Consider the following 12,382-nt stretch of genomic DNA (forward strand, 5'->3'; position numbering starts at 1 on the left):
ACTTGATCCTTCCGGTAGCATTCTGAGGAAACAGGACAAGTGTTCTCTTCCCTGTTAGACAGATGTAGAAGCTTACCCAGCTCACAACAGATACCTGGTAGACTAGAACTGGGCTCTAACATTCTGAGTTTTTGAGTTTTAAGTCGATGCTGTTTCAGCAATATCATGCCACCTTGAAAGTAGTATTGAGAACGTGAAGCACTCTTTGACGTGGAGATGAAACATAACTGGCAATATTACACAGGTGTTAGGATGCGGCCAATGATAATGGGATCTATCAATTCATCAGAATCAGGAAGGTATGTTTTTATTCATATCGACTCCAGAATCAAATATTAGCAAAATGTAAGTGCTGAGTGAACATAGGATGAGACCAAGAAATGTGATAGTGTAGCATTAGTAAACTTCTCTGATAAAATTTCTTCAAGAGTTTCTTTCCTCTTCCAATTCACTGTGGAAGATGACGTTTCAGTAAGCGGAGGGGGTGGGGTAGAGTGGGACCAACCAACCTTACAAGCCTAATGACAGGCCACTTGTGATCACTACATGTCTTTTGTCTATCCCAGCAACGCACATTCCTTTCTTCCTGAAAACACAAAGCACTGAAGAAATGACCGAGTCTAGAAAGATTCCCCCAAACGATTCTGTTTTCTGGTAAGCCCTAGGGAGATGTCTCACGACAGGTTGCTGATCGCTGTCCCTACTCAGGGAGCTTGAAAGGTTGCCCCGAAGAAAGTATTCAAAAATGCAAATCTTTCTGGAATTTCCATAAGCTCTGGATACTATTATACTTTCTGGAACAATGTAGACTCCCAACGGATCCACAGTTTAAAAAAAAAATGGCAAACCTTTGCCCTAGAGAGAGCCATCTTAAGTTTCTTCCTAGAAAAACGTGCAGATGGCATACACGCCCACTAACTTTTACATGACACTTCAGGAAGTTCGCAGACTTCCTGAAGCCCACTCCTTTTTCTTTGACCACTCTATGCGGCCTGCAGGACCTTAGTTCCCAGAACAGTGTTCGAACGGGCACCGCCTGTGGGTGGCTGTGTTGGGTCCTTCCGTGGAAGCACGGAATCTTAACCAATGGACCACCAGGGAAGTCCCCTGAAGCCCACTCCTGGGTGGCAGTCCAAGTTAAGAATCCCTGGATTCATGTCAGGTGGTGAGATAAAGGCTTTGATAAATCAGAGTAATTAAAGGACAGGTGGAATGATAGAAGACGTCAGACAAGTCGTCTCCGAAGTCACCAACCCGCAAAGACTTGAGCTGGTGACACGCCAGGAAAAAGGAACAGCAAGAGCCAAGGCTCCGGACGGAACCTGCTCCGGTTCCGCGACGGCATCCTTTCTCATCCTCACTTTTTCTCTCTTAGTCCCCGCCCCCTCCAGTCCCCTGGGCCCGAGTTTTCTCCTTGAAGAGCGTCCCGAGCGCAGGGGCCACGCCTCCTCCTTCCCCACCTCACCGGGGCCGCCCCATTTGACACTTTCAGGGCACGGTGAACTGAGAGTCGGGAGAGCTGCGGTGCTGCCATTTTGCCCTTGAGTCAGTCCCCGGTCCACTGTGAACTTCAGGTTCCTCGACAATACGAGGCTATCTGTACGGTGCACTCCAGCCCGGGGATTCCGACACCAAGACCCCTTTCTTTCTACTTCCCCTCCTCCCCGTCTCCCTCGCGTCCCCCCAGCCCCTCCAGCTCTCTCCCCAACACTCTTCCCGCCCACTCTTCACCCTAGCCTCGGACCCGCCCCTTCCGTTCCCGGTTAGCGCCTGCGCAGACAGTCGGGAAAGATACCTTTTGACCCAGCTTAGTGGCCGTAGGCGGCCGAGCGCCGGCGGCGGGGCATTGTGGGAGAAGATGGCAGCCGCCGTTCACCCGCGAGTTGTCAGGGCCCTGCCAATGTCACGTAAGTGTCACCGGGAACGGCGGCCCCGGATCGGGAGTCCAAGATGCGGATCTAAAGTTTCGGGAGTGGCTCCGTGGTGCGCCGGTCACGCTGAGTCCCTGGGCACCCTGGCTTTTCTAGGTCCGGAGCTGCCTCTGTCCAGTTCCTCTTTTTTCTCCCCTTCCCCGGCTCACGTATTAAATTGTGCACCTGAGAAGGGGTCTTCGCTGGGAGAACGTGAGCAACGCGAAGGGGAGAGGAAAAAGGGGGACATGTGAAAGACCGAGAAAGTACTGATAGGGTTGTAAGCGTTTGGGATTATAAGAAATATTGGGGGGAAGGCGGGGGAGGAATCTGAAAATGATGGGGGGAAAAGGGGTAGTGGAGAAAAGGTTCTTCATGAATTGACTTTATGACGTTGCGCAAACTCTTAATCGGCCTCAACTTCAGATTCTGCGCATCACAGTGGAAATGATCATACTACAACGTCAGGGAGTTTCCGAGAAGATTCAGTGAAGTAGTATTTATAAAAGCACTTTCTAAATCAAAACCATTCCTACAAATGTGGAGGCGTTGAGGCCTCGGGGAGCGAGGGATGCTCAGGACAGAGAAGAATCAGGACATTGGTGGAAAAAAAGGAAGAAGAATAAAAGAATATCTTAGGATTTGTCTAAGTGTAGTTTATTTTCCCTTCTACTCTGATCGGATCTGCTGTGGTTCTCAAGTTGAAAACACGCATTTGCTCTTACACTCACTAAGAGAGGCTAGAAAAGCAAGGAAATTGGGAATATAGTTACACTTCATCATCATTATTTCACCCTCCTCTCCTTCACAAACATGCCCCGCATCAACCTCCAGAAACTGCGTTTTTCCATAGTGTATTTTAGTTATTACAGAATATCATTTGCTCTCAAAATTAGGTGCATGTCAGAATCATTCTTAGAGCTTTATAAAAAAATAGAAATGGGGGGCTTCCCTGGTGGCGCAGTGGTTGAGAGTCCGCCTGCCGATCCAGGGGACGCGGGTTCGTGCCCCGGTCCGGGAAGATCCCACATGCCGCGGAGTGGCTGGGCCCGTGAGCCATGGCCGCTGAACCTGCGCGTCCGGAGCCTGTGCTCCGCAGCGGGAGAGGCCACAGTAGTGAGAGACCCGAGCGCTACAAAAAAAAAAAAAAAAAAAAAAAAGAAATGTAGACTCATTGAAGAGCTATTCAATCAGAATTTTTGAGACTGGCTCCTTGTACCTTAAATTTTAAAAAGCTCCACAGGTACTTCTAATGTTCAGCCAGAGGTGAGAGTTAGGAGTATTTGGAGGATTCTTTTTTTTCCATCTTGGGTAGAGCTCCTCCACGCCTCTGGGCAGGTGGTTGGTGCACATCACTTATAATGGATGGTTTTGTAGCGCTCACTTCTTTGCAAAGACATTTGCTGGTTCTTGTTAAACTGTTACATTGGTGCCACATAGTGTAGGTTGTGAATGGTAATAACGACAATTTACTGAGTTCCTGCTGTCGGCTAACCACAGTTCTAGACATTTTCATAAAATTTTTTCCTTTAACATTTTTTTTTTAACTTGACACGGTAGCTTGTGCTCTTTACCACTCTGCTTTACACTCTCTGGTAAAGTAAGCTTTTGAGTAAACTCGGGAGAGGCAAGTCTAGTGTGTAACATAATCAAAACACTACAGAACTGTATAAAACATATATAGTGAAATGTGGCGAGACTATTAAGTACCACAGGAAATCAGAAAAGGGAAAAAGTAGATCATCCGAAGTAGGGAGGGAAGATTGAAAGGGCAGTGGAGAATTGCAGCGCTTCCATTGATTTAAAAAAATTTTTTTTTAGGGTTGTTATGATCTGGAAAGTCAGAGGGGTTGGACATTTTCCTGGCACTGGCAAGGACAAGGGGGTGAGAATGGAGGCAGTGAGATGACTACCTGAAGATCTGGAATAGTAGGAAAGGAGGTTGAATACGTTAGATGGGCTCAAATAATGGAGGCCTTTGAAAGCCAAGCAGAGTTTAGACCAGTGGTTTTCCAAGTGGATTTTGCAAGAGGAACCAGTGGTGTATAAAAATACAGCATTAGAACTTAAAGAAAAAAAGTTTTCTGTAGTAGTAACAATAGCTAACACATGGTTCAAACTATATAGCAGACACTGTTCTAAGGGCTTTCATGTGTGTTGCAAAATGTGTATAACATTTTGGTACTACATAGAACGTGCATGTAATTTACAAATAAATACTTAAAAAAAAAACCCTTACACGGTGTGGAAGCAAATATGTTTGGAGGCTATTGGTTTAGATACTAACAGTAGGAAACCAAAGTAGGTTTAATGAATAAAGGATATTATTTTCCTAATGGTGTTCCTAATAAATGGAAGAAAATGGAGAGGCTGGAGCCAAAGAGGGTAATAACATATTTATTGAGAACCTACAGTGTGCAAGGCACCGTGATGTACTTACCCATTTATTATTTTTATTATTTTTAATTAATTAATTTATTTATGGCTGTGTTGGGTCTTTGTTGCTGTGCGCAGGCTTTCTCTAGTGGCGGTGAGCGGAGGCTACTCTTCGTTGTGGTGTGCGGGCTTCTCATTGTGGTGGCTTCTCTTGTTGTGGAGCATGGGCTCTAGGCGCGCAGGCTTCAGTAGTTGTGGCACGTGGGCTCAGTAGTTGTGGCTCGCGGGCTGTAGAGCTCAGGCTCAGTAGTTGTGGTGCGCGGGCTTAGTTCCTCCGCGGCATGTGGGATCTTCCTGGACCAGGGCTCGAACCCATGTCCCCTGCATTGGCAGGCGGATTCTTAAACACTTAGCCACCAGGGAAGCCCTTACCCATTTATTATTAATTTTCGTATCAGCCCTCTAAAATGTAACTTTCATGAGGCCAGGGACTTTGTCTTTTTTACTATGTTAGTCACAGTTTCTAGAATAATGCTTGGCTGGTAATTGTTGAAAAAACAAATAACCATGTGAGGTTAGTATATTACTTTCTGAGGAATTTCAAAGTAATAGTAAAATACTCCTGGAATTCTTAATGTGTGCTGGGTAACGTGCTAAACGCTTTACACACATTTACCCCAATCCTCATAACAGTCCTTGCAGATGTTCATACCTAGACTCCAGTAATTCTTCTCATTTTATTTGCTCTGTCCTTTATCCTGTGCCCTAACTTCCTTACTCATCATTCTAATCATTCCCTTTCATACATTCTCAACTCCCCAGCCCTTATCCCTTTGACATAAAAAAATCAATGCTGATTAGAGCAAGCTTTCCACATATGCTTTCCACGTATTTCCTGCCTGCCCCTGAGCGGCTGAGGGCTAAGCTAAGGAAAACTCCAAACGAATTGAGTGTCCTTATTTTAAATCCATGAATGCAAATCTCAAGTGGATTTTCAGCATATTTTTTCTAGGAAATTTGCTTTCCCTTTCTCCATATGACTAGTTAACACTGCCAGTCTCCTAAAACTTTTAACACGTGTTTCTGTCTTATTCTTAACTTTACAGAGAACGGAAAGGAATCAGATGGGAACAATCTTTTTCCCACCATGAAAATCTAATAGCTGAGCTGGGATAATTCTCTGCTTTCCCCCCTCTTACAGTGTATGAGCTTCTCCTGGTCTGATGGAAGGCCAGTTCCCTCATTTGGCCTTTGATCCCATCCTCCCTTCCCTCTTCCTCCCCTCTCCTGAGTCATTAACATTTCCCCTCTACTGGGTCGTTCCCATCAACATCTAAATATGTTATAATATTTCATATTAAAAGAACCCTTCCTTGTCTTCCTGTTCCTCTAGTCCCATTTTTCTTTGTCCCTTTACATCGTATCCCCAGAGAAGAATTTTCGATACTCCTCTTAGGACCTCCCTGCCGCACTCTCCTAATCCAATCAAATTGCTCTTGTTCAGGCCATTTACAGCCAACATTTTCTAGATCCTAGGGTCCTCTGCCCTCCTCTTACTTCACTTTTCAGCAGCATTTGATAGAGTTGACTATTCTCTCCATCAATCACTTTCTTCTTTTGGCTTCTGGACACCATTTTCTTTTGTTTCTTTCCTCTCACCTCACTGGGCCACTTTTCAGTTTCCTTTGCAGGCTCTTTGGGTTAGTCATGTAACCCCTCTGAGCCTTGGTTTCCTCATCTGTAAAGTGGCAATAAAGATAGTGTGAAATAAAATAATATCTATTAAGCGCTAAGAACGATGCCAGGTGCCTTTGTAAGTTTAGCTGTTATTTATACATTATTATTTTGTTACTATTATGTGTCTGATCTGCATTGTTTGTTTCTAGTCTCTATGGTTGCAGTAACTATTCGGTAAGCTAGGCTTTTTCTCCAATTCCATACTTTTAGATGGGAAAATCAGTGGTTTCTGGGCATAGTGCCACCGGAAAGTCAGCTCTAGAAAGCAGAACAGACTTATTGATACTTTCTTAGTTACTTACTTATCTACTTTTGATGATTTTCATTAGTTTTTTATTAAGTCTGAAGTGTACTCTTATTTTTATTTTTTTAAAACTAATTAATTAATTTATTTATTTTTGGCTGTGTTGGGTCTTTGTTGCTGTACGTGGGCTTTTCTCTGGTTGCAGTGAGCAGGGGCTACTCTTTGTTGCCATGCGCTGGCTTCTCATTGCGGTGGCTTCTCTTGTTGCGGAGCATGGGCTCTAGGCCTGCGGGCTTCGGTAGTTGTGGCGCACAGGCTCAGTAGTTGTGTCTCGCAGAGTTAGTTGCTCCGCGGCATGTGGGATCTTCCCAGACCAGGGCTCGAACCTGTGTCCCCTGCATTGGCAGGCAGATTCTTAACCTCTGCACCCCCAGGGAAGCCCCTGAACTGTACTCTTTTAAAAAAATAATCTCTAGGCTTCCCTGGTAGCGCAGTGGTTGAGAGTCCGCCTGCCGATGCAGGGGACATGAGTTCGTGCCCCAGTCCGGGAAGATCCCACATGCCATGGAGTGGCTGGGCCCGTGAGCCATGGCCGCTGAGTCTGCATGTCCAGATCCTGTGCTCCGCAACGGGAGAGGCCACGACAGTGAGAGGCCCGCGTACCTCAAAAAAAAAAAATAATAATAATAATAATAATCTCTTACCTCTACCTCCAACCCATATCATCAACTCTGTTTTTCATTCATCATCAGTTTTACAGTCTGTTCCAGGTACGTCTTTTGCTGTTCCCTGTGCTGGGCTTATTCATTCCCACCCCTACGTTGTTAGATGTGTTATGTGTTTCACGTGCAAATCTATCTTTCCTGTTATTACTCTTTCAGATCTTTCTCAAAACCCTTTATTCAGGAGTCCTTCCTCATGATTCCCTAACTTATGGCACGTTTACTTTGCATTCTCTCTGCTCCTTTCATGTAGAGATTTATACTCTCTTAATTTGTAACTGTTTATTATTATCTTTCTTAACGTGATTTATCTTTTTAGGTAAACTATATCCTATAGGGCAGGGAGTTTGCTTTCTAACTTTTATACATTTCCTTATGTCCTATGGATTTTTTGTTGCCATAATTTGTGTTTATTATTGCTGTTGTTACTTAAATTATAAAAGTTAAATTTAAACTGTAACCTAAGTAAATGAAAATACTGATAGCAAAATAATGTCGTGTTTCTAGGAAAAGAAGCTGTTTGAATTCATGGTCAATTTTGTGTATATTCTGGGGTTCTCTTTAAGGTTCTTCTGTTACTACAATAGCCACATCTGTGTTTCGTGGCCCACCCCAGCGCCAGCTTCATCCTGCACTCACACCTCATGGGAAAGGTGGGCGTTCCTCAGTCAGTGGGATTGTGGCCACTGTGTTTGGAGCAACGGGATTCCTGGGCCGCTATGTTGTCAACCACCTTGGTAAAGTTCCTTGCGTTCAACGTACTCCAAAGCCTAATGAGAACTGTTTCTTTTCATTGTAACGGTGTTTTGAATTACTCCTATCTTGGATTTATGTAATTTTGGTCTGCTGTATGTTATGAACAGGCCCAGACTTCCTATATCGGACGTTAATACAGGAAAGGGGGCTCTGAAAAGTTATGACATCTCTAGCATGGCAAAATATGTTTCTTACTAAAAATAGAATCAATTCACCTATCATACTAGAATTTAAATGTCACAAAATCACTGTTGTATAATGTAACCATATTATGTTAACGTTGACCCTTGTTCCAATCCATTCTTTTTTAGGTCGCATGGGGTCACAGGTGATCGTCCCCTACCGGTGTGAGCCATATGATACCATGCACCTTCGCCCAATGGGTGACCTGGGCCAGATTATCTTTCTGGTAAGAGCCCCTGTTACTGACTATTGGAGTTGATAAATGTAAATTACTAAGGTCATTTTTAGCATAGAGAGGCAGTATAATAAAGCAGCAGCTTCATCCCGGAGTGGACCAAGGGCATCCTCCATTCACAGGCCATTCTTGTAAACCCTAGTCCAGCAGTTAGCAAACATTTTCTCTAAAGGGCCAGATAGGAAATATTTTAGGCTTTGCAGGTCATAGGCTCTTCGTCATGTTTACTCAGCTCTGCCCTTGTAGCCTAAAAGCAGCTACAGGTAATATATAAACAAATGGCTGTGTTCCAATAAAACTTTGTTTACAAAGCTACATTGCAGGCTAGAGTTGCCTGTGGGCCATAGTTTGCCAACCTCTGCTCTAAACCTATGCTGGCCAGTAGCCATCAGCCATGTGTGGCTCTTGAGTCCCTGAAATGTGGCTGGTGTGGATTGAGGTGCGCTGTAAGTGTGAATTACACATCAGATTTCAAAGACTTGGTTCGAAGAAGATAATATTCAATATATTGTTAATAATTTTTTACATTTATTACATATTGAAATAGTATTTTGGATAAATTGGGTCAAATAAAATATTATTAAAATGAATTTCACCTGTTTCTTTTTATTCTTTTAAAAGTGGCTAAGAGGAAATTTAGAATTACATATGTGCCACGTGTTGTGTTTCTCTTGGGCAGTGCTTCGACAGAGAAAATCACAAGTAGGGTGTTTTATAACTTGGTTGGCTTGGATAGACTTGACTTCCAGCACTTCTTCCTGAGCATTCACTGTCGTTATTCTTCAACCTGCAGGTTCTTCCTTTAGGCCAATAGTTAGTTGCCAGCAGGGTAGGGGGAATTGTGTGGGGAGAACCTTCAAGGGAGTGATGAGAAGTGTGTGGGCCCTTTTGGCTGTCGCAGTGACCGGAGACCATACTGGTTTATTAGGCAGGGGCCGGGGATGCAGAGCACCCTACAGTGCGCAGGTCCTTTCCACAGAGAATGACGCTGTCCCAGTGCCTGCAGTTTCCTGTGGAGAAACAATCTATTTTATTCACACAGATTATTTGTGACCTCATTAAATTTTGACTTATTTTTAATGGCATTTTCATTTATTCTTCACTGAAGGTTCACAAGCGAAATATAATATTTATATTGGAAATTTCTTATTTCTGAAGTGGTTTTCTTTTCCACAATCTCTTTTCTCAAGTATCTGCTTGGTATTACAGTCAGAGGGGCCTAGCCTTTTCCTAGTTCTCTGTGACTGAAGATCATCAGTCATCTTGTCAATCCTCAAAACTGACGTATCTCACAAGTGATGGATGAAAACTTTTACCGGCTTGCAAATGTGGAGTCATTGGAATTAAGCTGAATGACATGTATTCCATGCTTTCCATGGGGGTTTATTGTGTCTGCTCCCTTCCTGGCATTGAGCTAAGCTCTGAGTGTGTCTTGTTGAACAAGACCACAGGGAACTCAGTCTTAACAGGGCGTACAGACACAAAGTGCATAACTTTGAATACGGTCATGTTTATGAAAGGGGAAGCCCAGGAAAGTTGTAACAGGGGGGACGCCTCACTATATTGTTGTTGTTTATTTTTGAGAAGGAGGGACCACATGGGGTGTGGGGTGCCGATCTCCCCACTTCAGTCTCTGTTGGAAACTGCCGTCTGAACAGCCGTTTGGTTCACCAGCCTGATCGTGCCCCTGGGCCTTTATTCCTGGGAACTTGGTTTCCTTTTGACTGCTCCTCTCCGGGCATCACTCTTGGGCCATTCACGCAGTTATGCCGCAAGCTCTTCCCCTCTGAGTCTTCTTGGGTTCACCCTTTCCCGCCTGTGTCATCTTCTCTGAAAAGGCCGCGTTAAGCTCATTATGTGTAGAGCGCTTTTTTCGTTGAGTGTGTTGCTCAGTGCTGTGCTGCAGATTTTCTGTATATTTCACTTACTCGTCATAGCAACCCCGTGGGGTAGGTCGTATTTTCAAGTTTTGCATGGAGTCTGGAGAGAGCATTTGTACACTGATAGTAAATGGCACGGTGGAATTTGCGTTCCGTCTCTTGTACTGCATCCTCCACAGTCAGTTGTCACCAGTGCTGCCTGGCGAGGGCTTCATCTTTTTGCTCTTGAATCTGACTCCCGTAGCCCTCTCTCTCTTTTCTAAATTGCACAGGCATTCTATTGCTCGCTGTCTCTCCTTCTCCCCCAGCCCCCCGCTTCTCTTCCGTTCTCCCCTCTTTTCTCACTCTCCCTCCCACCCCCCTCACTCACAGATACAACTAAGAAATCCATACTACTTATTATCTTCCTTCAAAATGCTTTCAAACTTTATTTTCATTTTAACATAGAAGATGCTCTGCCTTTGTCCGGGGGTCTTTAGTCCCTTGTCACTGTTTTGGACAAGACACGTTGATCTGACCTAAGTCCTAAACGCCTGCTCACAAGTGCAGGTCTCCACCGAAGTCTGCCATCAGCTCACCCTGAACTGATAGGCAGGTCACTTCTCTCTGAGTGCTGTTTTCATGTCTTTAAAGCAAAAATGACCAGATCTGGGATTATAAAGAGTAAAGAGTTAAAAAGAAATAAGAAAATAGTCATGAGGATTCCCAATTTAACGTTAACCTTTGAGAGACACCCCTCCTATCTTCCGTCTGACTGGTTGGTGCTAACAAGGGAAAGTCAGTTTGCCTCCCAAATGATCCTCGGTTCTTTGGCTGTATTTCATTCAGGAAGGGAGACTGGATTGCTAGATTCCTTTACAGGCTTCTGCGGGGCAGTTGGGAGGACAAAAATTGCTCTGCCCCGTGAAAATGAATAGTGTCTTTTCTAGTTCTGTCACCTGCTATTACCTGAATAAAATGTGCTTTGACCTCTTTGTTTCCGGAAGAGCCAGAGACTCAGCAGCGTTTCTGTTGTAGTCAGTGGAGCCGGTGTGAAAGGGCACCGTCTCGCGACGACAACAGAGGGCCCGTTGTGAGTCTTGCTGATGGGGGGAGCTACAGACGTGTTTTGTGCCAGGGCGCACCCCTGATGTTTTCATGTGACTGGCTCCTGCTCTTATAGGAATGGAACGGGAGAGACAAGGACTCGATCCGAAGAGCTGTGGAGCACAGCAACGTGGTCATCAATCTCGTTGGGCGAGAATGGGAAACCAAGTAAGTCTTTGACCCTCGTTTCTCCTTTGCAAAGCTGGCTTAAGGTTCAGTAGACATTTGTTGGGCACGTAACATGCCAGGGATTGTAGCTGTGACATTTTTCATTAGTTCACCAATGAGTATTGACTGAACAACCTTTCCACAGCCAGTGACCACCCTCCCCACCTAACCCCAGTCCTCCCCCAGCCGGGGATTCAGTTGGTGGTAAGTCTGGTATACGAAGCAATAAAAAGCCACTGCGATTGTGCCAGTGATTATGCCAGTCATCACCAGCTGGGGTGGGGTCAGGAAGGAGGGTTTTCCTGTCCCACTGACCGGCAAGCTGAACACTGGGTTTTCTCGCGTGAACAGTGTTCTCGATCTATTCTCCACATTGTTAATCAAAGATGGCATGAGTACCAGTTTGAGCAGTTCTTTTTAGCCCTTGTGTGGGTTGTTTATCAACAAATAATGTTTGAATCCTGTGCTTCCGCAGCACTCTGTTCACGCCTCTTTCTTCACATTTATGAGAGTTTGACTGAGACTCATTTAAGGACGTCTGCCTCATCACATATTTTTAAGTTCTTTGATGACTTGGAGGGTCTTATCCAACTTTATAGCGCCCGTGATGACCAGCAGTGCTTTGTACAGGGCAGACACTTTGTTCGTGTTGTTGGATCTAATTGGTGACTGATGCGTTTTTTTTCTTTTTTTAACATGGAACGCTCCATGAATTTGCGTGTCATCCTCGGCCAGGGGCCATGCTAATCTTCTCTGTATCGTTCCAATTTTAGTATATGTGCTGTGGAAGCAAGCACTGATGTATTTTTTTAGTTTCCTTGTTTTCCCCTGAGGAAAGCAAAGGCCTGGGGTTGAGCAGCGATTTCCCCTCCAGCACCCAGCGCTTCTCCCCTCCCCGCCCAGTCAGTGCAGCCAGATGTTTTTGAAGGGCCTCAGCCTTGGGATTCCTTGAGGACAGAGAATAGTATGTATGCTGATTTATGACTTATAGTAAGCCTTACATTACGTATGGTAATGGCAGTGAGGAGGCCTGTAAAATGTTTTTAAAATATTAGTTTTGACTTTGGGTGAAATCGTTGCTACTT

The 12,382-nt window shown here is 44.6% G+C and overlaps 1 protein-coding gene and 1 non-coding gene across 3 annotated transcripts in view; one reads left to right on the forward strand and one right to left on the reverse strand.

Annotated features, from left to right (window-relative positions):
* Positions 1–1,779: 1,779 nt before the first annotated feature.
* The window catches only part of NDUFA9 (NADH:ubiquinone oxidoreductase subunit A9), a 30,030-nt gene continuing 19,427 nt past the window's right edge, over positions 1,780–12,382 (forward strand). Inside the window, exons 1-4 of one of the 2 annotated variants that reach the window (XM_027093076.1) lie at positions 1,780–1,907; positions 7,556–7,726; positions 8,057–8,154; positions 11,206–11,297. In XM_027093076.1, coding sequence (XP_026948877.1) covers positions 1,859–1,907; positions 7,556–7,726; positions 8,057–8,154; positions 11,206–11,297 — 410 coding nt within the window. In that variant the 5' untranslated portion in view covers positions 1,780–1,858. The remainder of the gene's footprint in view (positions 1,908–7,555; positions 7,727–8,056; positions 8,155–11,205; positions 11,298–12,382) is intronic. The other variant, XM_027093075.1, reaches the window with a different exon arrangement.
* Positions 11,988–12,094, reverse strand: LOC113613040 (U6 spliceosomal RNA). The gene has a single exon (XR_003430063.1). It is a non-coding gene; the product is annotated as a U6 spliceosomal RNA (small nuclear RNA).

This window comes from Aethalodelphis obliquidens, unplaced genomic scaffold, assembly GCF_003676395.1.
Source record: "Aethalodelphis obliquidens isolate GAN/ISIS:26980383/991018 unplaced genomic scaffold, ASM367639v1 scaffold83, whole genome shotgun sequence".
Lineage (NCBI taxonomy): Eukaryota > Metazoa > Chordata > Mammalia > Artiodactyla > Delphinidae > Aethalodelphis > Aethalodelphis obliquidens.